This window comes from Schistocerca piceifrons, chromosome 3 (assembly GCF_021461385.2).
Source record: "Schistocerca piceifrons isolate TAMUIC-IGC-003096 chromosome 3, iqSchPice1.1, whole genome shotgun sequence".
Lineage (NCBI taxonomy): Eukaryota > Metazoa > Arthropoda > Insecta > Orthoptera > Acrididae > Schistocerca > Schistocerca piceifrons.
This window is the reverse complement of record NC_060140.1, coordinates 388,174,491-388,200,968: the sequence shown is the minus strand read 5'-3', so window position 1 is coordinate 388,200,968 and position 26,478 is coordinate 388,174,491. Positions and strand designations below refer to the sequence as shown.

The window sequence follows — 26,478 nt, the reverse complement described above, 5'->3', positions numbered from 1 at the left end:
AAAATAAATGTGGCAAAAACAGAAATGATGGTGCTCACAAATGGTGGAAGAGAATCTCCATCAGCTGAGATCTTCATAAGGGAGGGAAATCTGAAAATTGTACCAAACTTGACGTAAGTGGGGTCCAACACAAGTGCAAAATGTTTCAAAGAACATGTGACAGAGAAACTAACGCAAGCAATAATGACTATCCGTGAAATAATCCACATTAGACGCCTCATCCCAGAAACAGCAATTCCATTATTCAGAGCTAAAATCTCACCAATACTGCTGTTCACCATAGAAATCATCAGACAACATCTCACAGTGAAAAGCCTAGCGACATTATGAAGAGTAAAGATGACCTACTCAAAGAAAGCAACTGGAGTGTCTAAAACAATGCAATCTAGATTTGTATACCTCCAAGTGAGGGAATTGTTCCTCACTGAGCACCTATGGACAAACCTGATGCATCGGAAAAATCTACTAAAAACACTGAAGGAAAAAAGAGAAGACATAACCCCAGAAGTTTACAGTACAGGCACCCTGATTGACCGAACATGGACAAAGGAAAACTTCAAGACGAGACATGTGTTTACTAGAGTGGTAGTCTGTGGTTTCCACCACCTTACTTGCAATAACATGTCATATCATAAACCAAATGAAATGTGTGAGTGTAAACTGTGTCATCATATATGTAAACATTACCATACAGAACTCTGTACGAAAAGGACATGGTCAATAAGAGGACACGCAAACCGCAACATGTACTTTGAACTCGTATGGCTAGTTGGCTGAAATAAATTATTACATTTTTTTTCCATATCTTCCAAATGAGATGTTTGGCCACCAAAAAAGTTACAGAGAAACAATATGTCCAAATCATTGTGACCAAAGTCTTGTAAGTATTTTTGGAATGCATTATGGATGTTGTGTGTGTTACACATGCCGAAATCAATCAAGCTTTTTTTCCCCTAACAGGGTCAGGGAGTCATTCATAAGATGATTCACAGGTTTGTTAACATTGGGTCCATCATAATGTATCATCTACATCTATACTCTGCAAACCACCGTGAGGTGTGTGGCAGAGGGTATGTCCCATTGTACTGGTTAATAATAGCTTTGAACGAAAAAGCTGGGCATTATTCAAAATTTCATTTAACTCAGTAAATATCACCAGCAGTTGCTTTACCTATGAAGAAACACTGTAGATTTCTAGTCAATAATTTGTTTAGAACTGGACCAGTATTTAACGACATTTTGAAGCTGTTTCATTGAAGCCGCATTCACAATTTCAGAGAGAGAAATGTGTTCCTGCAAAATTATCCACCAACTGCTTTTTAAAATATGGAGGCATAATCCGTATTACTTCAGGGAGGGGGGGTTACCTTCATAGTCTCTGATGTTATTGAATTTAGCGTATGTTAAAATTCAGGAGTAAGTAAGAAACATGTATTTTTTTTGTTTTCTCCAAAAAAATTCCTCTCCCGAGCTACACGCCTCCAAAGATGACACTGCAAACACCATTTTGAAGATGCGAATTTCGGATTTTTTTTTTAAATGCTGTACCTCTGTAACAGTTCTAGATATTTTGTTAGAGTTTTTTATTTGAAAGATAATTGCTTTATGCTTACAAGGTATTCTCTGTTTGGAAATATCTGCCAAAGTTCTTTTACTTTCGCCTTTTGAATTTTTTAAAATAATTTACAGAATTTTTTTTTCAGAAATGCCAATCCAGAAAAGTTAGATTTTTTTTTTCTGCAGATTAGTACCATGTAGTACTATAGTCTCTTTAAAGGAGAGCTTCCACTTTTAAGTTGGACAGGTTTTATTTTAAAAAACCATTTTTTAAACTTTCCAGGGTAATGTATGTCTTCACTGAAGTTGTTTCTTACTATTTCTTTGTTACAATGTTTATTTCTCTTGTCTTTGTTGCAGTTATTTCTTATTATTTCTTATTATTTCTTATCACTTTCTTTGTTGCAGTTATTACTTTTCACTTTCATTGTTGCAGGCACTTCTTGTTGTAGTTTCTTGTTAGTTTCTCTGTTGTGGTTGTTCATTGCAGGTTTCTGTATTGTAGTTGTTCAGTGCTAATATGTTCACTAAAGAGGCTTCTAAGAAATCTGAGACCATCCAGTGAGTTCTGTGTTTTCGTGCCGAATTTGCCACTTGACAGTTGCAGTGTGTTTTGCGAAAAGGATTGTTTGAAATTTCTTCTGACCGGAGCCACAGAAGAGTGAAGTGTGCCGACTATTTGCAAATATGCAAAAGAGTGATTAAAAAAACCCAGACTGTGTTCATGTTGGGAATAAGTGTTCTCATTTGAAGACTGTTTCAAAGTGAAGATGTTTCCAGTGATGACTTTGTGTTCTAAATGTTTTGACAGAATAATAACAATGATAGTATCTGAACAAGGTGAAGCATTCCACGGTGCAGATAACACAAATTTTGCATCAATCGAGGAAGACAAATGCCCTGAATCAGTCAATTACAGAGGTAGGTGTTAGTCCAGTTGAGAAACCGTGGCCAGTGAAGTCGAGTCATTAAGCTCTACGCATCAAGGAAGCGCAGAGAAATTACTAAAGCTTTGGATGAATTTCTTTGAAGCAGAAATTCCATCTTCAGAAGAAAATGAACCAAAGCACTCTTGTACCTCTTGCCTGGAATTTTTCGCAAATATCAATTCAGCTGTTGAATATTGTGCATCCTACGGTGAAAAGGTGTAACTATTATTCCAGAGACATTTTCACAGAAAACAATTTTGAACCATGTTCCATCAGTATCAAAGTACATAGTAAACAAGTCAAGAAATGTGAGGGCTGTGAAAAGGAGTCTTTGGAAGACCAGATCCCTATTATGGCCATCCTGTAGAAGCAGCTCAAGTTCAAATAGTGCAGTCATTTTATCTTTAAGATAAATGGGACTGTTCTTGGCAGAGTGCCACCAAAAAACACTATAACTGTAACAGTTGAAGGTAAAAAATTGTGAAAGTGAAGAGGTACATGACTCGCAGTATTAAAGAAACTTTTGCAATTTATAAAAGCAGCTATACAACTTCACATATTGGAAGATCAAAATTTTATGCATTACGACCTTAGTGGGTAGTTCCACACCCACCTATAGATATCTGTTATATGTGCACTACACGAATTTTGAACTTTCTTGTGATAACTTTGAAGAACTTACTGGAGCACATGACATATGACACCTCGGTTGGTCATGTGGACTCATTAGTAGTCTGTGACGTATAGCGAGAGATTTGTATGTTTCAAAAACTGCCCTGGAAAGGGAGAACTGTCTTTACAGCTACTTGGCCTGGAAGACACAGCAGGTAACTCTGCAGAAATTACATACGCGACACGGGAGGAAAATAAACTGATTAAGAAAAGTGTTACCTTGAACAGTTTCATTCATGAACTTGGTAAATGGTCAGTGAAAGCAGTGACACACCAGCATCTGAAGAAATTGCAACAACAACACATTGCAGAAGTGAAAGCGTGCCTACAGGCTGAAGAACTATGTTTAATGCGTCACTGTGACTTTGCTCAGAACTGGTCTGTAATCCTCCCACAAGAAGTACAGGGGTATCATTGGAGTAATGACCAGGTTTCAATTTCCACACAAGTAACATATTTTCAAAACAAGACCACAAGCGTTGCAGTTATAAGTGATGACACAGGGCATGACTCAGCACATGCTTTGCTAGCAATGTGCAAAATTCTTTAACTGCAAACAGGAGCAGAGAAGATGATCATTATTTCCTATGGTGCTCGTCATTTTAAAAATCGTTACCAGCTGTTTGAATTGAGTAAATCGTTTGTGCCAACTGACTGGGTATACAATGCTACTGGTCACAGGAAGGGGCCTTATGATGGTGTAGGAGGCCAACTGAAGTACCATGCTGCAAAACATGATCTTTCCAGACCAAATACAGCTGTGATTCAGAATCATGAGGTGGTTTTTGCGAGTCGAGAAATCTTACACATCCACAGCTCTCATTCGTTTGTCCAAAGAAGAAAGTGAAGATTTCTGTGAGTAGAAAAAAGGAAAATGGTCCAAACAAACTAATGCAGTGAAAGGAATTCAGAGGACACATTTTTGGACTCAAAGTGATGGGCGAACGCATACTGCACGCACTTCCAAGAGCAAGAAAGAAGAAATTTCATTTGTTCCGCCAACACCTCAGAAACAGCAGGACAATATTCAGATTCACAACCTGAAAAGGGGATGTTTGTCGTGTGTGTGTGTGTGTGTGTGTGTGTGGTGGATTGCAGAGATTATAGACACCAGTTATGAGTTAAATGGAATTGTAGTGCCACGACATGGACCTGCTGCGGGATATAGGTTTCCAGCTGAAGGACAGCAACAACATCATCAGTGTTCACTAACTCTTCACAATGTTTTGAAGATTGTAAGAGCTCCAGTTCCTGTTGGTTCTATTTTTAGTTCATTGACTTGCTAATTTCAGTACAAAACAGAGTACACAGAAGTTGTATAAATTGAAACCTTTAAGTCTTTGGACCTTTGACATACATTTTGGAACCATTTAAATTGCTTAAAAAAAAATGAGTCTCTTACTCAGCTTTCAAAAGCAAAATTATGTTACGTAAGGCAAGGTTTTGATTTTTATGAGCCTGTTATGTGATAAAGTGGTAATTAAACAGGTTTCATGTATGGAAAAGCCCAGTGCTATAGTAAAAAAACTGACAGATAAATCCAAATGGAGGATTTCTTAATAATCATAAATCAATTATCTTTCAAATAAAAAAGGAAAATCTAGAACTGTTCTAGAGATACAGCATTTGAAATTTTTTTTCAAAATTCGCAACTTCAGAATGGTATGCACAGTGTCATCTTTGGAGGGCTGTATCTCGGAGCAGAAATTTTTTTGGAGAAAACAAAAAATGCATGTTCCTTACTTAGTCCTTCATTTTAACACATGCTAAATTCAATAACATCTGAGACGGAAGATAAAAATATTTTTCTAGCCTGCCTAAACTGATATAGACTATGCCTGGAGCTAAAGCATTACATACTAAACATCTCTCCTTTGTCCTTGAAAGGATGTACGCCTACTCAGAAAGAACACTTCCAGGAAACATTGTCTCAAAGGTTTCTTTGAAATCTTCTCAAGCTGGCTGAACAGCCAAGATCCCTCCAATAATTTTCAAACACTAGATTAATTCCATCCTTTAGGCAGTTTGTTGACAAAATACAGATGACTTGATGGTGCAGCTCAGAGAGATTAAACTACACATTCACTGCTAAATCCAGGACAGGGTGAAAACAATTGTAATAGTGAAGAACTCAATTTCACTTTTCATTGTTCTCTGTGCTGCTCTATAGCACTAAAGGCATTAGTAATTTTTGTTGGCTTCAAAAAGCACGTGACTCAGTTGAGAGACAAACTTTATTTAGAGTTTTAGAGGAATTTGGAACTGACAGGAAAACAAGGGATATCATAAAACAACCCCCAACAGACACCGTCTTGAAAGTTACATAAAGATGAGGCAAGGAGATGGATTATCCTGAATTCTCTTCAATATAGTCCTGGAGAAAATAATGAAAACCTGTGAAGTAACTCTGAAGTAGGAAGGAATAAGTAGTACACACCTTGGGAAGAAAGGAAGGAAACAATCTCGAAATCAGGTTTTCAGCTTTTACTGAAGATCTTGTCCTTCTAGCCAGAAACAGGAAGGGTATGCAAAGAGAGCTACAGCTCTTGTATGTAATTGCAGGAAAAAATGGATCTTGTATGGAACGTTGGCATATATGTAAGAGGGACACCGAGGGGAGAAATACTTAGGGGTAAAATATGGGAAGATTAACAGGCAGATATATTCCAATACTTAGGAAGATGGACCCAACAAAATGGACTGGATAAAGAGGTAGTCAAAGGTAGAGAGAATGCAACATTTTAGAAAGATCTTTGATGTGCAGCACCACATACACTGCACATTTTCGTATTACGAAAGTATAAATTAAAATTGTATCAAACACCGCATGTTACTTTCCGAAACATTGAAATCAAGATTGCGATGCGCCTTTGTAAGCCAGTCATAGCTCATGTGACGTGACCTTGCCAGCCGATACAGCGGATATTCAGAGCACAGGACACGTGATGTAGTCAGCCAGTAGCATTATCACTGCTAAGTAGCATGAACACACAAACAGAAAAAGTTAATGGTTTAGAATAATATACATAGTGTTGCTACAAGAAAAGCAAGCCTTTCACATATAATATTGGTCAATTATTCAAAATGACAGTCACAATTGCATTATTTATTTTCCCGCCTACTTGTTTCATAACTATCATAGTTACCAACCGTGCACAAGCAGGGTGACGACTCCAGCGAGCGACCAATGGTGTAAATTGCCCTGAAGATGATCCCATTGCGGGATGAAACCGGTTGGCGGCAAAATAAATAATGCGATTGTGACAGTCATTTTGAATAATTGATTATAAGTAAATTAATCGCTGTTTATCTCCATACAACTATGTTGTCTAAAAATTTATAATATTGGTCTTCACAATTAATAAGCTGCAAGAGAAGCTAAACTTTCAAGTATAATGTTGATCTTTTCTGGCGTAGATACATCACACGAATGTGCCAGTAAAATTTTTAATAATTACATAAATGTCTGATCATCTGGGCTTGAAATTTTCTGAATGGTTGTTCTCAAAGAATTGATTTTTAAATTAGAGTCAAACGCTCTGCGAGTTAAGAAATTCATTGCACATTCTCACATGTAGTTCATCTTGTGTAAAAGGAAATTTACTTTGAAAGTAACACTTTTCAATCAATCATTTGCAATATTTTGCTGCAATGTGTTAGAAAGAGGTTTGTTTCAGCAGTTGCCATAGAGTGCCAGATAACAGGCGTCACCATGCTTGCACAGCTACGATGACGCAGGAAGCCGTATGTTTGTACGTGTAAAACATTAAAAGATTTTACATTATGTCGTAAAAGAAACAAGACATCAGAGGATACTGCAAGAGCATCGAAATTTCGTGAACCATACTAACATGCATAATTCAGCTTAAAGTGCCCATTCATATGTCCAGATTCAGTTGTAAATTTTCTTGTAGTACCAGTACCATATTATGTCATTTTTGGTACTTTATTATGGCATAATGCCATATGTGCTAGAAGATGAAACCATGCCCTTTTGAAATGCAGCGAACAGCTGAAACTAGCCAATAGTGTGGAATTAAACACTTTGTTTCAAATACATTGACTGCCTCAGTGGAAAAGATTAATAAAAGCCAAATTCCTTTAGTGAATTGACTAAAATAACTTCATTGTTTTACTAGGCAATTAATTCTTCGTTGAAATTGCCGCCCGGGGCAGATATCCTGGTTTGCTCCCAGTGAATATGGCAGCTTGCGTGTGCCAGTAAAATTTTTCTGGATAGCACCTTACTGCGTGCTGCTACTGCTTATTCAGCTAACAACCACTCTTTTGTATCCAGTAGCGGGAGAAGGTACTACACATGCGCGACTCAACCGCGCACGCGCAAGCCCATGCACCTGCTTCCAACTGCTCACAATGAATCTAATGTAAACAGTTGTGACGTTAGTTGGCTGGTTTAAAATGGGGAGGGGGAGTCCAAACTGCGAGGCCATTAGACCCTTGTTCCCAGTAGAACAATTACCCATGGGGAAAGAAGAAAACAAAGAAGACGTATGGCACAATAACAGGAGAAAGGAGGAACCAGAAGAAAGACAGAAGGACAGCAAACACTACAATGGGCAAAACAGGACAAGAAAACCACAGACAGGTGCAAGAAACTGGGAGAAGAGATTAAAAACAAGAAAGCAGATTACCATGGCTGGCTGACCATGAGAATAAAAAAGGAGAAGCCAGTCAATCTGCAACACATTAAAACCTCCACCCTAAAAGCCCTACGGTGGAGAACAAAGAGGGACAAAGGACATGCGCCAAAACTCAGACCAAATGATAAAACCCACCCTCACGAATAAAATTGTACAACTAAAGCTGCTGTTGAGGCATTGTCGCCCAACACCGCAGGTAGGGTGCTGGGAAAGTTAAAATTCCGCCACAGAGCGGCTAAAACCGGGCAGTCCAAAAAGAGGAGGACGACTGTCATTTGGGAGCCACAGCGACACTGAGGTGGGTCCTCGCGACGGAGGAGGTAACCATGTGTGAGCCACATATGGCCAATGCGGAGCCGACAAAGGACAACCAATTCCCTGCGAAAAGCCCGCAGGAAAGACTTCCACACATTTGCTTTCTCCTTAATGACACTGAGTTTGTTGTGTACACTGTTATGCCACTCCATCTCCGAAAGCCAAAAAACCTTACGGCGTAAGACAGAGTGCAGGTCAGTTTCAGAGATGCCGATCCCCAGGAGTAGCTTCCGCATAACCCGTTTGGCCAGCCTGTCAGCAAGTACATTGCCTGGGATTCCAATGTGTCCTGGAGTCCACACAACCACCAGTCAATGATTGGAGCGTTCCAGGACAGAGATGGCCTCCTGGATTATCACTACCAAAGGATGGTGAGGGTAGCACCGGTCGATAACTTGCAAGCTGCTCAGGGAGTCTGAACAGAGAAGCAACGACTCAGCAGAACAGAAACGGAAGTACTGAAGCGCACGAGATATGGCTACAAGCTCTGCAGAGAGAACACCGCAGCCAGCATGCAAGGAATGCTGTTCAATATGGCCTATATGGACATATGAGAAGCCAATATTTCCATCGGCCATCGCCTCGTCACTGTAAACAATTTCAGGGCCCCAGAACATGTCAAGAATCGAGACGAAGTGACAGCGGAGAGTAGCGGGGTTAACGGAGTCCTTAGGGCCATGCAAAAGGTCCAGACGAAGCTTTGGACGAGGTGTACACCATGGAGGTGTACATGAATGGACCTCAAGTAGAGGGAAGGACTCCAGTTCGGAGAGGAGGGATCGAACGCAAAACGCAATCGTGAGCCCTGACCGGGCCGCCGATGCAGGAGATGTACTGCCGCGGGTGAGGAAAGGAGACGGAATTTGGATGCTCAGGAGAACTGCGAAAGTGTGCTGCATAACTGTCTAGCATTTGTGCACGTTGGATATGCAATGGAGGGACTCCAGCCTCAACCATGACACCGATCACCGAATTCATTCTAAAAGCTTCCGTCGCTAGGCGAACGCCACAGTGGTGCACTGGGTTGAGTAAACGCAACGCTGAGGGTGCCACTGAACTGTAAACCAGACTCCCATAGTCAAGGAGGGATTGAATAAGGGCTCTGTAGAGCTGCAGCAGCGTACAGCCATCTGCACCCCAGTTGGTGTTGCTCAGGCAGTGGAGAGCACTGAGGTGCTGACAGCACTCCCGCTTAAGCTGACAAAGGTGAAGTAGCCAAATCAATCGGGTGTTGGAAACCAGTCCTAAGAATTGATAAGTCTCTACTACAGTGAGCAGATCGTCATTAAGATGAAGTTCAGGTTCTGGATGAATGGTATGATGCCGACAGAAGTGCATGACACACGACTTTCGGCTGAAAACTGCAAGCCTTGGGCTACAGCCACTTACTACACCCTATGAATGACTCCCTGTAGGCAGCACTAAGAAACTCCAGTACTGGAGGAGCAGTATGAAATGCAGAAGTCATCCGCATAAAGAGAAGGAGAGGCTGACGGCCCTACAGCTGCTGCTAGGCCATTAATGGCCACCAAAAATAGAGAGCCCTGGAGAATGCCATTCTTCTAAATATGGGGGGAACTATGGGAGGCACTAATTTGGACACGGAAAGTATGGAGCAACAGGAAGTCTTTGATAAAAATTGGGAGCAGGCCTCGAAGATCTCACTCGTATAATGTGGCAAGGATATGATGTGGCCAGGTCTTGTCATACACTTTTCGTAAATCAAAAAAGATGGCAACCAGGTATAAAAGGCTGTTCAAGATGGCAGACTCAAGGGACACAAGATTAACAGTGGTAGAGCAACCCTGGCGGAAGCTGCCCTGACATGGAGCCAGTAGGCCACATGACTCCATCCCAACTGCCAACACACTATATCTTCCAGCAGCTTACAGAGAATGTTGGTGAGGCTGATGGGCCGATAGCTATCCACATCAAGCGAATTTATACCGGGTTTAACACTGGAATGATGGTGCTCTACAGCCATTGCAATGGAAAGACGCCATTGCACCAGATCCGGTTGAAAATGATGATGAGATACCGCTTGCAGTCAGACGAGAGATGTTTAATCATCTGACTGTGGATCCGTCCGGCCCAGGAGCTGTGTCGGCCCAATATGCAACGGTGCTGAGGAGCTCCCACTCTATAAATGGGGCATTATAGGGTTCACTAAGGCATGTATTGAAGGAGAGGACTTTTCTTTCCATCTGCCGTTTGAGGGTGCGAAAGGCTGTAAGGTAGTTCACCGACACAGAGGTTCAAGCATAGTGCTCAGAAAAGTGCTAGACAATCACGTTTGCGTCTGAAGAGAGCACACCATTGATATTATTGCCAGGGACACCTGTTGGGGTCTGGTACCCAAAAAGACATCTGATCTTTGTCCAGACTTGAGAAGGTGACGTATGGCAGCACCCAATGGTCGACACGCACTTCTCCCAATACACCTGTTTCTGTCGTTTTATAAGCAGGCGAACGTGGGCACAGATCTGCCTAAATGCTATTAGGTGCTCGAGGGGAGGGTGCCACTTATGTCGCTGTAATGCTCACCGACACTCTTTAATTGTCTCAGTGATTTCCAGCGACCACCAGGGGACTGTCTTTCACCATGGGGCGCCCTATAGAACGGGGGACCGCGTTTTCCGCTGCAGAAATTAGCGTTAAAGTGACCTGCTCAATCACAACATTGATGGCACCATGTGGGGGAGATTCAACGGTGACAGCAGAGGTGAAAGCTTCCCAGTCTGCCTTGTTTAAAGCCCATCTGGGATGGTGTCTGTGGGCATTACGCCGGCGTTAGTGACAGGAAGGTGGGGAAGTAGTCACTACCACATGGGGCGTCATGTGCTATCCAGGGATAGATGGGAGAAGTCCTGGGCTGCAAATTGATAAATCAATGGCCGAGTAACTACCATGAACCACACTGAAATGTGTGGCGGCCTCAGTATTTAACGTTCAGAGGTTGAGTTGAGACAGTAAATTTACAACATTTCTGCCATGGTCAATAAGCATGGTGCTACCCCACAAGGGGGTTATGGGCGTTATCATCTCCCAAAAGTAGGAAAGGTTTAGGAAGTTAATCAATCAACGCAGCCAATATGTTCAAGGGTACCACACCATCTGGAGGGAGATATACGTTTCAGACAGTTATTTCCTGCGTTGTCCATATCCTGACAGCCACAGCTTCAAGAGCAGCTCGAGTGGGCACAGGTTCACAACATAAACAGTTCAGGACATACTCCACCTGACACACTATTATTTTTGCTACGGTTCTTGTAATATCCCCTGTAGCCGCGAAGGGCATGGATCTGCACTGTCGGGAACCAGGTTTCCTGGAGGGCAATGCAGAAAGCAGGTGTTAAGCTGAACAGCTGCTGCAGCTCAGCCAGGTGGTGGGAAAAACCGCCACAATACCAGTGGAAGATGATGGGATCGTGAGACTGGGAAGGCATGAAACACTCAATGAGTCAGTCTACACCTCACGGTCACCAACTTATTTTCTGAACAGGCTACATCCATAATGTCTGATGGTAGGGTGAGATCTAGATCCTCAGCAGATGCCAGAATCTTCACTTCATCCTCAGACGCAGAGCTTGTAGGCAGTGGTGGTGTGGGTGCCACCGCAATTCCCTTGGTCTTGGGGGTCTTCTTTCTGGATTTCTCTTGCTGATCCATGGGTTTCTCTGGCTTGAAGGGCTTCACTGATTCAGTCTCCGGGACTGAGGATGATGGTGAAGCTGTACGACCAGCTGCTTTTGGGCACTTCAGCCACTGGCAGGTGTCATCTTTCCCACTAGCAGAAACCTGGGAAGGGAGTGACCCAAGGGACCCTTCCTAGCAAGAGGAGCCGAAGAAAACTTACGCTTCTCTGGCTGAGAAATGAGGACTGGTGTCCCTGATGGTTGGGGGGGCGGGGGGGGGGGGGGGGGGGGGGGGGGGTAGTGCTCCTGAGGTGGGTGGTGCAGGAGCAGCAGGTAGGGAAGTGCCCCCCACCATCTAGGGGGCAGGTGTAGTCTTCCGGCTCTGAGAGCTGATTGGAACTCGCAGAACTGACAGGGCTACAACTGTTCTCGTAGTGGCAGCATAAGAGGAGGTCATAGCCACAGGATGTAGGCACTCAAATTTCCTCTGGCCCCAGTGTAAGTCAGTCGGGCCATGGTCTTTTATTTCACGATTTTCGTTTCTCGCTGTAAAATACTGCAGTGTGGTGAGCAAGGGGAATGATGCTCTCCATAGTTGAAACAGATCAGAGGCGGGGCACATGGAGGATTGGGAGGGGATGGACATCCACAATCTCGACATGTGATGCTGGAAGTACAGCGGGAAGACACATGGCCAAACTTCCAGCACTTGAAGCAGCACATAGGGGGAGGGATGTATGGCTTGACATCATAGCAGTAGACCATTACTTTGACCTTCTCAGGAAAAGTGTCACCCCCAAATGCCAACATGAAGACACTGGTGGCAACCTCATTATCTCTCTGACCCCGATGAACGCACCGGACAAAATGAACTTCTTGTCTTTCTAAATTGGCGTGCAGCTCCTCAGACTGCAAAAGAAGGTCCCTGTGGAATATAATACCCTGGACCATATTTAAGCTCTCATGAGGCTTGATGGTAATGGAAACATCCCCTAGCTTGTCACAAGAGAGTAATGCCTGTGACTGGGCAGAGGATGCCTTTTTATCAAGACTTATCCTGACCGTAATTTGGACAAGCCCTCCACCTTCCCAAACTTGTCATCTAAATGCTCCACAAAAATCTGAGGCTTCATTGAGACAAAGGAGTCCCCATCAGCTCTCGTATATACGACGTACTGGGGCAGATAAGGCTCGCTGCCATCCTTAGACTGGCATTCCTCCAATGGTGTGGCCAGGGAGGGGAATGATTTAGGATCATTTTCCTTGCATTGTACTGAGACTTGGAACACTGAAGAGACTGCTGGCATTCATCACCAGCAATTGATGACTTGGTACGCTTCATCACACATTATCCCACATGATGCCACCCACTCCAACCAGGGGCCCTCCCCAAGGGCGCCACGCAGCTGCAGCAAAGGCCTCCTGGCAGGATGGCCATTGCTGGGAATCCCGATGCCCCAGGGTCACGGGCATCTACTCCTTGGCATATGTGGGGAGTTAACGGTGCAGGCATCAGCAGAGCTATCCCTGTGTAGTCAAGGGGCTACAACCAACAGGGTACATGGCGGCCCCATCACAACGGACTGGCTACAGTGCTGGATATGCGGTGCAAAGAATTTAATGGTCATCGTTGGCACAGAGAACGACACTGCATAGCAAGTGGAGGAAATCGCACCCAGGAAGGTGTCCTTATTCAAAGGATGGAGGATGAGAGGGACCGCAATACCATGATGAGAAAGTAGGCAAAACATCTCAATGCATGATGGATAAGGTGCACCATGGAAGGCACCTTTTGCCAATTGGCTCCATCTTCGGGAAAATTTTGAAAAATGGAGATCAAACCCTGCAGGGGACCATCACATAAAGGCAGGAATACCTTGGGCCTATTCTAACCCCTGTTCTAACTCAGGCCTGTCACGCTCATCAGAGGCAATTTGTTGTTATGAAGCATTGCATAGTCTTCCTAAAGCCTTTGGCACATTTTGCTGCTGGCAGATGCTAGTATGAGCACTGTGTGTTGTTGTACATGGCACATTACCTTTCCAACTTAAGTTTTTTTTTCTCTCATTAACGTTTTATTGCTCCAGTAGTGGTATACAGTAATATCCTTTTTTACTTAGCAGTTAAAATTACAAAACTTTTACTGAAAACTATATTAAAAAAATCCCGGTATTCTGCAAAATTCCTGGGTTTTTCCTGGTTTTCTCCCAGATAAAAAAATTCCCAGGATTTCCCTGGATCTTCCAGGTCATTTACACTAAGTTTCATACAATATTGAGGCATATCTGAAGTAGGAATTGATGGTATTACCTGTGTGTGTGTGTGTGGGGGGGGGGGGGGGGGGGGAGGGGGGGAATGCAACTTTTCTTGATGAAGTACTTCTACCAAAGCATTATGCGCTCTTGATACCAAAAGGCTTGTAGGAGGGGAGGAGGAGGAGACTGGTGTTTAACGTCCCGTCAACAATGAGGTTATTAGAGTCAGAGCACTAACTTGCATTATGCAAGGATGCTGAGGGAAAGCAGCAGCGCCCTTTCAAAGGAACCATCCCTGCATTTGCCTTATGCAATTTAGGGAAATCACAGAGAACCCAAATCAGAACAGCTCGGCACATGTTTGAACCACTGTTCTCCCGAATGTGAGTCCAATATGCTAACCATTCCAAGAGGTTTACTGATGAATAGTTAACTTTGATGTGGTACAAAAAACTTTTGTATGTATCGCCAACAGCTAAAAACCAGAGCATTATCACCAGTCAGGTTGTAATTGGTATACCCTGCCTTCTATTTGTAGTAGTTTTAGCATTTCTTGGACCAGTTACTTGCACAAGAAATTCAAAATCATTTTTCGACAGTCTGGTAGGATTCCAGAACAGCATCAATACATTAGTTAAATTATCAACAGCATTCCACTTACTGGAAAAAATGACGTATCCACAAAGCCCAATTTCTCTTGGTATTTATAACTTTATTTCTTGTGTTATTTGAAAGCAGTACAGCCACTCTTACTTCCACCAGGTCTCATCCTTCCATTTGTCCATTTTCTGGCAATAGTGTAGCCATTTGTAATTACTTCTCCACCAAAAATGTGGCACCACAAACACTGCTGGGTGTGGGCGGTTGTAATGTTAGAGCACACGTAACTGCAATTTGTGTGGCCACAATGTTGTCAGACAACATTATTGTGATATATTGTTGGCAATATGCAACCTTTATAGCCTAAGTGAAAGACCCATACAGTGTGCTTCCACTCTTCTTTGACAACAGCTCAACTGTTCCCGACACTGCCCTGGCCCAGGCATGGATGAAGCAGCCTCCACCTCCTCACGACTTCAACAATGCCTTGGATTCCTGACCTGCCTTCCTCGCATGGATGTAACACTTAAAGACCTCTGCATTCCATAACACTCATCCAAAGGCTTGTCTCCTGCCTTCCTCCAGCTCCTCTGCCGTCAGCAGTTCCACCTCCTGCACTGACTGCTCGGGCTCCAACACCCTTGCCAGCTCTACTCCCAGGCCCCCAGCTTCAGGACCCCCAGCCCACCCTTACGCCCCCTCCATCAGACCCTCTCTTTTACTTCCCGTGCTCTCAGCACCTGATCACTCCGTGAACTCTCCTCCATCTCAGGGTTGTGTCACTCCGCTGATCTCAGTATGTCCCCTGCTGAGAGATTAAGCCTACCTTCCTGCCCGTTGTTGATGCTCAGTCCACACCCTTGGCACCCTCCCCCCTCTCCCAGGACTCTTACCCTCTGTGTGTAGGTCACACTCACGTCAGGCTCTTACTTTCTTCTCTGACAGGTGACTTCACAGTGCATGTCGTGTGCATTACAGGACCCCACACTGCACCACCCAGAACTGGTTGCTCTCCAGGAAGTCTCCATTTCTGACTGTTTCCTGTGGCATCAAGGACCTTCTGCTCTGCATAGAATGCCTGCCTTTTCTCATAAGGAAAAACTCAACGGGACACCAGCTGAGCTCACCCAGAATTCTTGTTCTACGGTCTTGAAAGCTTTGCTGCTCCTTCTTGACCACAATACCTTATGGTGCTTCTTTGAGCAGACACACCCCTCCCCCCTTTCCCTCTTTGTGGCTGCCTCTGTGCCACTAACCACTGGCCCTGCCTCCAGTACCAGGCTTCTGCTGTTGCTTGTACCCATCCCTGGGTCTGCCATCCTGCTCTGGGATGCCTTTGCTCTACAGAAAGCACTACTCTCTTTGTGATGGCTCTGTCATCTCTTCTTTGGGGAAGAATAGTCGCAGTATTCTCAGCTGCTGCCTACTTCACAGCTGCAGGTCACACAGCACTATTTCTCCACCATCTCCTCATCAATAAAAAGGGATACTGTACCTTGTGCTTTGGCTATGCCCCTCCCACCAACCACACAGCGGTTTACCAAAAGTTGCTGCCCTTCCCATACACCAGTAACATGAATGTGGGGTGGGACACCACACTTCCAGCAGCCGCACCAGTACCACATGGCGCTATGCTTGCCGCATGTAGCACTGTTGTTGTCGGCACTGTCTCGCCTACACGAGGCATATGCCACTGCCCTGCTTTCCTGGCACTCTTTCACTGGACAGCTTTACAGGATGCTACCTGGCCAGTTAGGTTAGAAAATTTAAAAAGGGAAATGGATAGGTTGAAGTTAGATATAGTGGGAATTAGTGAAGTTCGGTGGCAGGAGGAACAAGACTTTTGGTCAGGTGATTACAGGGTTATAAACACAAAATCAAATAGGGGTAATGCAGGAATAGGTTTAATAATGAATAGGAAAATAGGAATGCGGTTAAGCTACTACAAACAGCACAGTGAACGCATTATTGTGGCCAAGATAGATACGAAGCCCACACCTACTACAGTAGTACAAGTTTATATGCCAACTAGCTCTGCAGGTGACGAAGAAATTGAAGAAATGTATGATGAAATAAAAGAAATTATTCAGATTGTGAAGGGAGACGAAAATTTAATAGTCATGGGTGACTGGAATTCGAGTGTAGGAAAAGGGAGACAAGGAAACATAGTAGGTGAATATGGATTGGGGCTAAGAAATGAAAGAGGAAGCCGCCTGGTAGAATTTTGCACAGAGCACAACATAATCATAGCTGACACTTGGTTTAAGAATCATGAAAGAAAGTTGTATACATGGAAGAACCCTGGAGATACTAAAAGGTATCAGATAGATTATATAATGGTAAGACAGAGATTTAGGAACTAGGTTTTAAATTGTAAGACATTTCCAGGGGCAGATGTGGACACTGACCACAATCTATTGGTTATGACCTGTAGATTAAAACTGAAGAAACTGCAAAAATGTGGGAATTTAAGGAGATGGGACCTGGATAAACTGAAAGAACCAGAGGTTGTACAGAGATTCAGGGAGAGCATAAGGGAGCAATTGACAGGAATGGGGGAAATAAATACAGTAGAAGAAGAATGGGTAGCTTTGAGGGATGAAGTAGCGAAGGCAGCAGAGGATCAAGTAGGTAAAAAGACGTGGGATAGTAGAAATCTTTGGGTAACAGAAGAAATATTGAATTTAATTGATGAAAGGAGAAAATATAAAAATGCAGTAAATGAAGCAGGCAAAAAGGAATACAAACGTCTCAAAAATGAGATCGACAGGAAGTGCAAAATGGCTAAGCAGGGATGGCTAGAGGACAATGTAAGGATGTACAGGCCTATCTCACTAGGGGTAAGATAGATACTGCCTACGGGACAATTAAAGAGACCTTTGGAGATAACAGAACGACTTGTATGAATATCAAGAGCTCAGATGGAAACCCAGTTCTAAGCAAAGAAGGGAAAGCAGAAAGGTGGAAGGAGTATATAGAGTGTCTACACAAGGGCGATGTACTTGAGGACAATATTATGGAAATGGAAGAGGATGTAGATGAAGATGAAATGGGAGATAAGATACTGTGTGAAGAGTTTGACAGAGCACTGAAAGACCTGAGTCGAAACAAGGCCCCCGGAGTAGACAACATTCCATTGGAACTACTGACGGTCTTGGAAGAGCCAGTCCTGACAAAACTCTACCATCTGGTGAGCAAGATGTATGAAACAGGCGAAATACCCTCAGACTTCAAGAAGAATATAATAATTCCAATCCCAAAGAAAGCAGGTGTTGTCAGATGTGAAAATTAGCGAACTATCAGTTTAATAGGTCACAGCTGCAAAATACCAACACGAATTCTTTACAGACGAATGGAAAAACTAGTAGAAGCCAACCTCGGGGAAGATCAGTTTGGATTCCGTAGAAACACTGGAACACGTGAGGCAATACTGACCTTACGACTTATCTTAGAAGAAAGATTAAGAAAAGGCAAACCTACATTTCTAGCATTTGTAGACTTAGAGAAACCTTTTGACAATGTTAACTGGAATACTCTCTTTCAAATTCTGAAGGTGGCAGGGGTAAAATACAGGGAGCGAAAGGCTATTTACAATTTGTACAGAAACCAGATGGCAGTTATAAGAGTCAAGCGACATGAAAGGGAAGCAGTGGTTGGGAAGGGAGTAAGACAGGGTTGTAGCCTCTCCCCGATGTTATTCAGTCTGTGTATTGAGCAAGCAGTAAAGGAAACAAAAGAAAAATTCGGAGTAGGAATTAAAATCCATGGAGAAGAAATAAAAACTTTGAAGTTTGCCGATGACATTGTAACTCTGTCAGAGACAGCAAAGGACATGGAAGAGCAGTTCAACGGTGGACAGTGTCTTGAAAGGAGGATATAAGATGAACATCAACAAAAGCAAAACTAGGACAATGGAATGTAGTCTAATTAAGTCGGGTGATGCTGAGGGAATTAGATTAGGAAATGAGACACTTCAAGTAGTAAAGGAGTTTTGCTATTTGGGGAGCAAAATAACTGATGATGGTCGAAGTAGAGAGGATATAAAATGTAGACTGGCAATGGCAAGGAAAGCGTTTCTGAAGAAGAGAAATTTGTTAACATCGAGTATAGATTTAAGTGTCAGGAAGTCCTTTCTGAAAGTATTTGTATGTAGTGTAGCCATGTATGGAAGTGAAACATGGACGATAAATAGTTTGGACAAGAAGAGAATAGAAGCTTTCGAAATGTGGTGCTACAGAAGAATGCTTAAGATTAGATGGGTAGATCACATAACTAATGAGGAAGTATTGAATAGGATTGGGGAGAAGAGAAGTTTGTGGCACAACTTGACCAGAAGAAGGGATCGGTTGGTAGGACATGTTCTGAGGCATCAAGGGATCACCAATTTAGTATTGGAGGGCAGCGTGGAGGGTAAAAATCGTAGAGGGAGACCAAGAGATGAATACACTAAGCAGATTCAGAAGGATGTAGGTTGCAGTAGGTACTGGGAGATGAAGAAGCTTGCACAGGATAGAGTAGCATGGAGAGCTGCATCAAACCAGTCTCAGGACTGAAGACCACAACAACAACAACAACAACAACAACAACAACCTGGCCAGTCTCCAAGCAGTTGACATCGAGACTTCAGAGTTCTCTGGACTTAAACACACACACACACACACACACACACACACACACACACACACACACACACACACAAAATTTGGCTAGTTATTACTTTTACTCCTAAATTATGGCACAATAAAATGCAATTAAGACTAAATGAGGTTGTCCATTTGACAGAATGATACAATCTGTTTGAAAAAGAAGACTATATTAGGCTTCATTATCTAGAACTCAGTGAGCATAATTGATGTGAGTTTCACTATCATAACATTTCATAGACAAGAGTAATAACATTTTCAGGTTTTAATCCTTCAGAAATTTTACAATTTATCAAGATAAACAACTGGAACAAACACGGAAAAGGATAGAGACACTGGAATTACAATGTAATGTGAAGACCTGCTTGCACATTATGAACAACTGAATCTACAACTGTGGAATAACATTCTTTCTAAATTGATTAGACTAAAAATTCTGATCAGAATTGCTCTGTTTTTACATAAAACTCTGGCATACCTTTTGGGTGCTCAAGTGCCACATGTTTTCGAAGCTGTGTCCATGTTTCAAAAACCTGCCTACATTCACCATTGGAACATGTGTGTTGTTTATGACATCGCATGTGCCTGTTGAGATCCCCAATTTTCAGAAATCCTGCATTACATATCGTGCATCTGTAAGGACCAGTGCCGATTTAAAACTATACAAACAGAACATAAAAGAATGAAATGCTTGCTTATTAGCAAAATTATACAAAAATCAATAACTTCTGGAAGTATTTGTGCATCTTTCTTTATTAAACTCAGTGGTCTAAATGATGGAATAAATAATAAATTTCATACCTCTGTAATCTGATTTTCCTCACTAGGAGTTGAAGCATATAAGTTTTCAAGCAGCACAAAAAAAACATACATTGGTCACATTACACTACAATAATTTCAACCTGTCAACTAACAAGAAATCAAGAATAAAACCGTGAGCCGACTGGCACTGGAGCCAATGGAATAGGAAACTTCACTGTATTCCAGGGCTCCATGGCTTCAGTGATATCAAAGAGTGCAGAATTACCGTTCTACCAGTGGCAGAGGAAAAAATAAAATATAACAACAACAACAACAACAAAACACAACAACCTGACAAATTTTCACATTTAACTTGACAAATTTTCACATTTAACTATATCATGTAGAATCCATCACATGTCATGACAGTTCTTTTTCAAACCCCATCAAGAACTAATATCAACTTTGCCCAATGACACCACCACCACCACCACCCCACCACCACCACCACCACCACCACCACCTCCTCCTCCTGACTTTTCACTAAGTATCTGCCTTTTTTTTATTATTATTATTCTTTACATTTCCTAAGGACATGTGCATCCATATTCCAGTAGTAGAATGAAAATTATAGGAAGAGAAATAGGCAAAATTCATTATCAAAAATTCCTGTAAAACATCTCACGCCTTTATGTCCATTTGGATAGGTTACTAAAAGAATCTGAATTTAAATAAATCTAGTTTATCCACCTAATCTCACAATGTAACAGTTTAATGTGAAATACATGGTTAAATGTGGAAAAATGGAAAAGAAACTTTAACCCTTTACAGTGTAACTAGTAACTAAACTAGAATGCATATTAATGGCTAGAAAATTGGTACTAACTGAATAGGTGGCACACCAGTGTGCTCATACATATGTGCTTTAAGCTGACTGTGCTTCCGGAAACTCTCCACACACACAGTGCATTTAAAAGCTTTTGGTTCATGTTTTGACTTGAAATGCTTGTTTATGTTCCATTGGCTTTTCATCTTAGCCTCACATCCTGGGAATGGGCATCTGCAACACCACAGTGACTTCTGTTATACAGTAATATTACAACAGCAGGAATATCTCCTGAAACTCCAATTACCTGAACAAAATTTCTAGTTCTTTGCGCTGATGGGTGTTCGCTATGTGCCTCCTGAGATGGCTGTTAGTAGTGTATGCTTTGTCACAACCATCAAAACTGCATTTGTATGGAAGCTGTGAAATAATTTCACAATTAATATCATTTTAAATAACTAACTTAACAGAATATCACAATGCAATGAGTAAAAATGCCACTATTTTTGCCACAAACGGGTAACCACAAAGTACCTTCTACATTTGTGATGGGTGCCAATTTTTTACCTGTGTTTCCAGTATGTTTACAAATTCAGTTATTCTGCTCAGGAACGAAGAAGATACATGTACATGCTCTTTTAAATAAACCAAAGGTAAAATTTTGATTATAATGTCTGCCTAATTGAAATTTTCATGCCTCTCACCCACATTCTGCAAATCTAGAGTTGAGGGTCGCGGCAGGGGGGGGGGGGGGGGGGTGCTGGAATGGAATCATTTACTTTCTGTACCATGTTAATTGCAATTACTACAAATGCCAGGTGGCCAACATAGGCCTAGAGGACCATATTCGATACTAGTCATTGGCTTTCACCAGTGATGTAATCCTAAGGGCTGCTGCGATGTCACATTTTGGTGTGTATTTTCAGTTTGGTAATAGCTGATGAAGCAAATGAATATAGAAGTAAAAAACCTGATTGTTGTGACAAGACTGATACCACAGATATCACATTACAGTCACCACGCTGTTTATGACATTCGTTACACGTTTCCAACATTACTGGTCAAAGTTGACATCTACCATGGAATATTCCTCTTTATCCTCTGACAATGTATGAGTTTTGGCCAGTCACAAAGTTTTTGTGTATATTTACAAATATATTTGATGAAGTCTTTTGTCACTAATTATGACTAATGGCGCACACTGGGTACTTCCAGTTGCTTATTCAGTAGCAGTCAAGAAAAAACTAATCAAGAGCTAATGAAAACTTGTCACACAGCTTAAAAGGACATACAGAAAACCACTAGTTAAGAAATTATATGTACTCTACAAAGCACTATGAATTCCGCGCATGATTGAAATAGGAAGTTCGAGTAATAGTGGTGGTATTCGATAAAATATCAGGTAACCGTAACTAATAAGTCATGCAATGGTATACTTTTATTGTGCCCAGAATGAAAACCAACAGCAGCAATTTATTCAACACTATCTGGTATATTTAGTGCAGCAATCCTGAATTCTTCAATGGACAGAATAGTGTTTCTTACACTAACAAGTGGCCACAACCAAGCTCTCAGCATTACTTTTCTCTGCACACAAGGAATTAACTTTTTCCCCATAGGATGGTAATTATTTCAGTCTTCTGTTCTGTATAGGTATTTACTTTGTTTCTCAGGAAGCCTATGTTCAATAGACCTTCAGGTTGCACAATTTAACTAAGGACACACAGAACATTTGTAAATCATTATTTGCTAAATAAAATAACGACTCAAACTGCATAGTCTACATGAAATTTTATTTGCAGCAAAATAATTTAGAACCTACCTCCCCAGTATGTGTAGACAGGTGGGCAGCCAGGCGCCATGGCCTACTGAACTCTTTGTTGCACCCAGGATAGTGGCAAGTGTGCTGTTTTTTTGTAGGACTTGAGTCATCTTCAGAGTCTGACACTACTACCTTCACAAATGCACTGGAATCATACCCTTTAGCATCAGTGTAATCCACATTGTCTCCTGTGTCTGTGGCGGATGTTTCGCCCGATTCTGAGCTGTGACCCATTGAATTTACGAAATGAACCCAGAAAGGGAAAGTATCACAAAAAACTACTAGTTCCTCGTTTATCTCAATAATACATTATCTTCAGAAAAATTCAGGCTTCCTGAAAATAAGGCAATTGTTTATTACAGTACATTAAGCATTTAATAAGCACACACAATCTTCCATCCACATAATGTAATGGAATATCAGGAGTTGCAAAGCTTAAACTTTCTTGACACTTAGAAGGAACTTACTCTCAGATATTTGTAGGCTATACATCATGTTATTCGATGTAATGTTACTCATAAACAGTTTTAAAGGAATAAGACAGCCATAAAAACGACAATTTCAAAATAAATGTGAGAGAAATTTTATCCTTGATCCGAAGGTACACCAGTTTCTACAGCTAGAGTAACTGCAGAAACTATTTTTGCCTGTACTGTTACTTACGACAAATTACAGCCCGAAGATATTTCTTCTATACGTGGGGCTAAAAATGAATTAGTGATGTTACGAAATTTCTCAATTATTCCATACCGTTATTTTCTACATGCGAAGTGCTCTCAATGCGTGTGTAGAATTCCAATTAAAACTCGGGTAAACAAAGCGTGTAACACTACTTCATGAGTATCAAAATTTATAAGTTAATAAACTCGTTCCACACTGCGTTTTTAGGGTTCCATTCAAATACTTATAATCTTTAAACACATATTACCTGCGGTATATTATTGTTAAATTCTACTTACGGCAACGGCGGTTTCATTCTGGGAATTATGTGACGTTTACATTAATGGAAATATTTTGTTATGAAATGTTCGCTTTACGATAATAATTAATTTACCCAGCGGACAGGAGAACATACAGTCATACAACAACCCGTCAACCACAGACAAGCAACAACATTAATAATTTACTTCCTGACAGGGTCGTTGCCAACATCACAACACTACGTCGCCAGAGTAGTAAGTAAAATTTTACCCAAATTATTGAACAAATACTGCAAAATATAGAGCAAAAGTTGAATGGAAAGCACTCTTTGCCGTGTGCTTCACACTTTCACAGTGCTATACTTGATACGGAATTTACGGAACGGATGAGGGTCCACTAAAGTTGGCACCCTGCGTCAGCGTCTTACTAAAACAAGATGGCGACTAGTTGTGAAGGACAAGTAAGCAAAGAGATTAGAGACTATTCTAGCCAATGACGGAAGAGCAAATTGAAGGTGCGAGTCTTCCGTGAGCGGACTGTGATGGGCAGGAAAATTTTTCCGGGTAGCTTCTGGCTACTTGCTGCTACTGCTCGTACACCAAACAGCCACGCTCCAAGTAGCCAGAAGCGGGAGGAAGGCACTGCTCATACGCGAATTCAGCTCTGCGCATGCGCACGAGCCCGCTGGCAACTGCTCATACGAACCTGTTATTTCGGGGAGTTATTTCGGCCGTCCTCGATTGCTGCCAACATTACACACATACTTAACACGAACACAAAGAAAAGTAAAGCAATAATTTACTGTGGTTAAATAGAATGCATTTTCGAATAATGTTAAATTGCAAGTATTTTAGGTATACTTATCGGTATATAATATGCCTTAATATTTTCAATATAAACTAATTTATTTGGAAGTATGAAAGTATATAACTTGAGGATAGCATTTACAGCGTCGAGATTATTTTTTCCTGTAAAAGAAATTACTTCCCATATATATTTTTTTTAAAAAGTAAGTTGTAGCGTTGTTGACTCGGAACTTCGTAAGCTAATATTTTGACCAGCGTAGTGGGTATCTGCTCCATATTATCCCCACAACAAGCAAATAGCGCCTTATTTTCGTTTTACATAGAACGAGTGGGGTTGTACCGGTTCTTGAATACCCTCGGAAGGTGAGTATTACAGTGTTGAAAAACTATGTAGTAGGTGTTCACAAGTTCTGTTTACCAAATATTTTGCTTGTCGTATCATGTCTTCGCGTAGATATTCTACCAGTAGAAGCACAATTATTTGCTAAAGTGCAAGTGTTAATGTACCGGTACAATAAAATAACTGCTGGTAAGTGCTAAAATGAATTCGTGTATAAGCCGATGCACGTCTCGTACAGCAAGCGTAAAGAACAAAATGCAATTGGTATTACTGGACGATAAATAGTTTGGACAAGAAGAGAATAGAAGCTTTCGAAATGTGGTGCTATAGAAGAATGCTGAAGATTAGATGGGTAGATCACATAACTAATGAGGAAGTATTGAATAGGATTGGGGAGAAGAGAAGTTTGTGGCACAACTTGACCAGAAGAAGGGATCGGTTGGTAGGACATGTTCTGAGGCATCAAGGGATCACCAATTTAGTATTGGAGGGCAGCGTGGAGGGTAAAAATCGTAGAGGGAGACCAAGAGATGAATACACCAAGCAGATTCAGAAGGATGTAGGTTGCAGTAGGTACTGGGAGATGAAAAAGCTTGCACAGGATAGAGTAGCATGGAGAGCTGCATCAAACCAGTCTCAGGACTGAAGACCACAACAACAACAATTACCGTACAGAGACGAAAATTATTACAGAATTTGTTGGCGAATATTCTTTGTCCTACATTACTTTTGCGTGTTTGGACCGAACAAGAAAAATAAAGAATGTTATGAGCAAATAATATTTTTAGGCGACAACCAATAGCAGAAATGCAGTATGTCGTAGGAAACATGACAGAGTGCCATGTTATAAATTCTTACTTACCTGACAGATTTGAACAATAAACCTTTCACATGTAACACCTGATCGAACGCGGAATAACATCCGTATTACACTCAATTATTGTGCACATCAAAATAACAAAGCTTCATATGTAGATTATTTGGCGCACTTCCTGAACAGTAATAGCGTTCAGTTTCTCTCTCGCCCCTGATAGCGAACAACACCTCATTATGAAGCTCCGTTATTCTGTTTTGCAGAATAGTTGTGACTGATACGAAGTGAAATGATTAAGCTCCACGCTTTTCCGACTTGTGGATTATGAAACCTAATATACGTGTCTGTATTATACATACGATCTGTTGGTAGTATTAATGTATGTATAACACGTACCACTCGTTCCAAATGATATTAGCATAAATTTTCGTTTTCATTTGTTCCGAAATGCATCTGATTTTGGAAATCTAGTAATAATTTAGACAGTTCTTATCCAAATCTGCGAAAGTGAAGTGAGCAGTGCATTGTTATGCAATCGTTCGTGATGTGCAGTTCCGTCGATATTTATCATGGACTAACTTAGGCAAAGTCTGCTCTCAAAGCCTATTTCTGCTATTACTTGTTTTTTAAGTTAATGCAGAGCTTGGGATCTCGGGGTGACCGCACGTCGCTAACACTGCCGCTTCCCTCTGCACTGGTCACTGCAGTCGACAATCAGTTATTGTATTCGAGCCGTAAAAACTAAAATGGTTTCAGAAGAGACTATAGTCCAATTCACAAACGATGACGGTTCGTGCATGTCAAGGCATAAGGAAAAAACAGTCCGATGATAGAAGTGTATAAAAAATAGAAACCACTTTGTGGCTGGTTACTCTATACCATCAACAATTTCGGTTTAGAATCTCTTTGGAGGTATTAACCTCTTATTGGCCACTCATTAA

The 26,478-nt window shown here is 41.6% G+C and overlaps 2 protein-coding genes across 5 annotated transcripts in view; one reads left to right on the top strand and one right to left on the bottom strand.

Annotated features, from left to right (window-relative positions):
• The window catches only part of LOC124787877 (transcription factor IIIA-like), a 91,266-nt gene extending 67,064 nt beyond the window's left edge, over nt 1-24,202 (bottom strand). Inside the window, exons 1-5 of one of the 4 annotated variants that reach the window (XR_007016022.1) lie at nt 23,616-23,823; nt 22,657-22,990; nt 21,142-21,254; nt 20,895-21,068; nt 19,746-19,900 (exon numbers count right to left, since the gene is read on the bottom strand). Coding sequence is in view for 3 of the 4 variants with exons in the window: in XM_047254851.1 (XP_047110807.1) it covers nt 19,746-19,900; nt 20,895-21,068; nt 21,142-21,254; nt 22,657-22,890 (676 nt within the window). In the remaining variant the exon portion in view is untranslated. Of the gene's footprint in view, nt 1-19,745; nt 19,901-20,894; nt 21,069-21,141; nt 21,255-22,656; nt 22,991-23,615; nt 23,826-23,847 lie in introns of those variants that run through there. The other 3 variants (XM_047254851.1, XM_047254850.1, XM_047254852.1) reach the window with 3 other exon arrangements.
• A 402-nt stretch (nt 24,203-24,604) lies between these two features.
• Nucleotides 24,605-26,478, top strand: part of LOC124787876 (mitochondrial amidoxime reducing component 2) — a 126,975-nt gene continuing 125,101 nt past the window's right edge. Inside the window, exon 1 of the mRNA XM_047254849.1 lies at nt 24,605-24,746. The gene's annotated coding sequence lies outside the window, so the exon portion shown is untranslated. The remainder of the gene's footprint in view (nt 24,747-26,478) is intronic.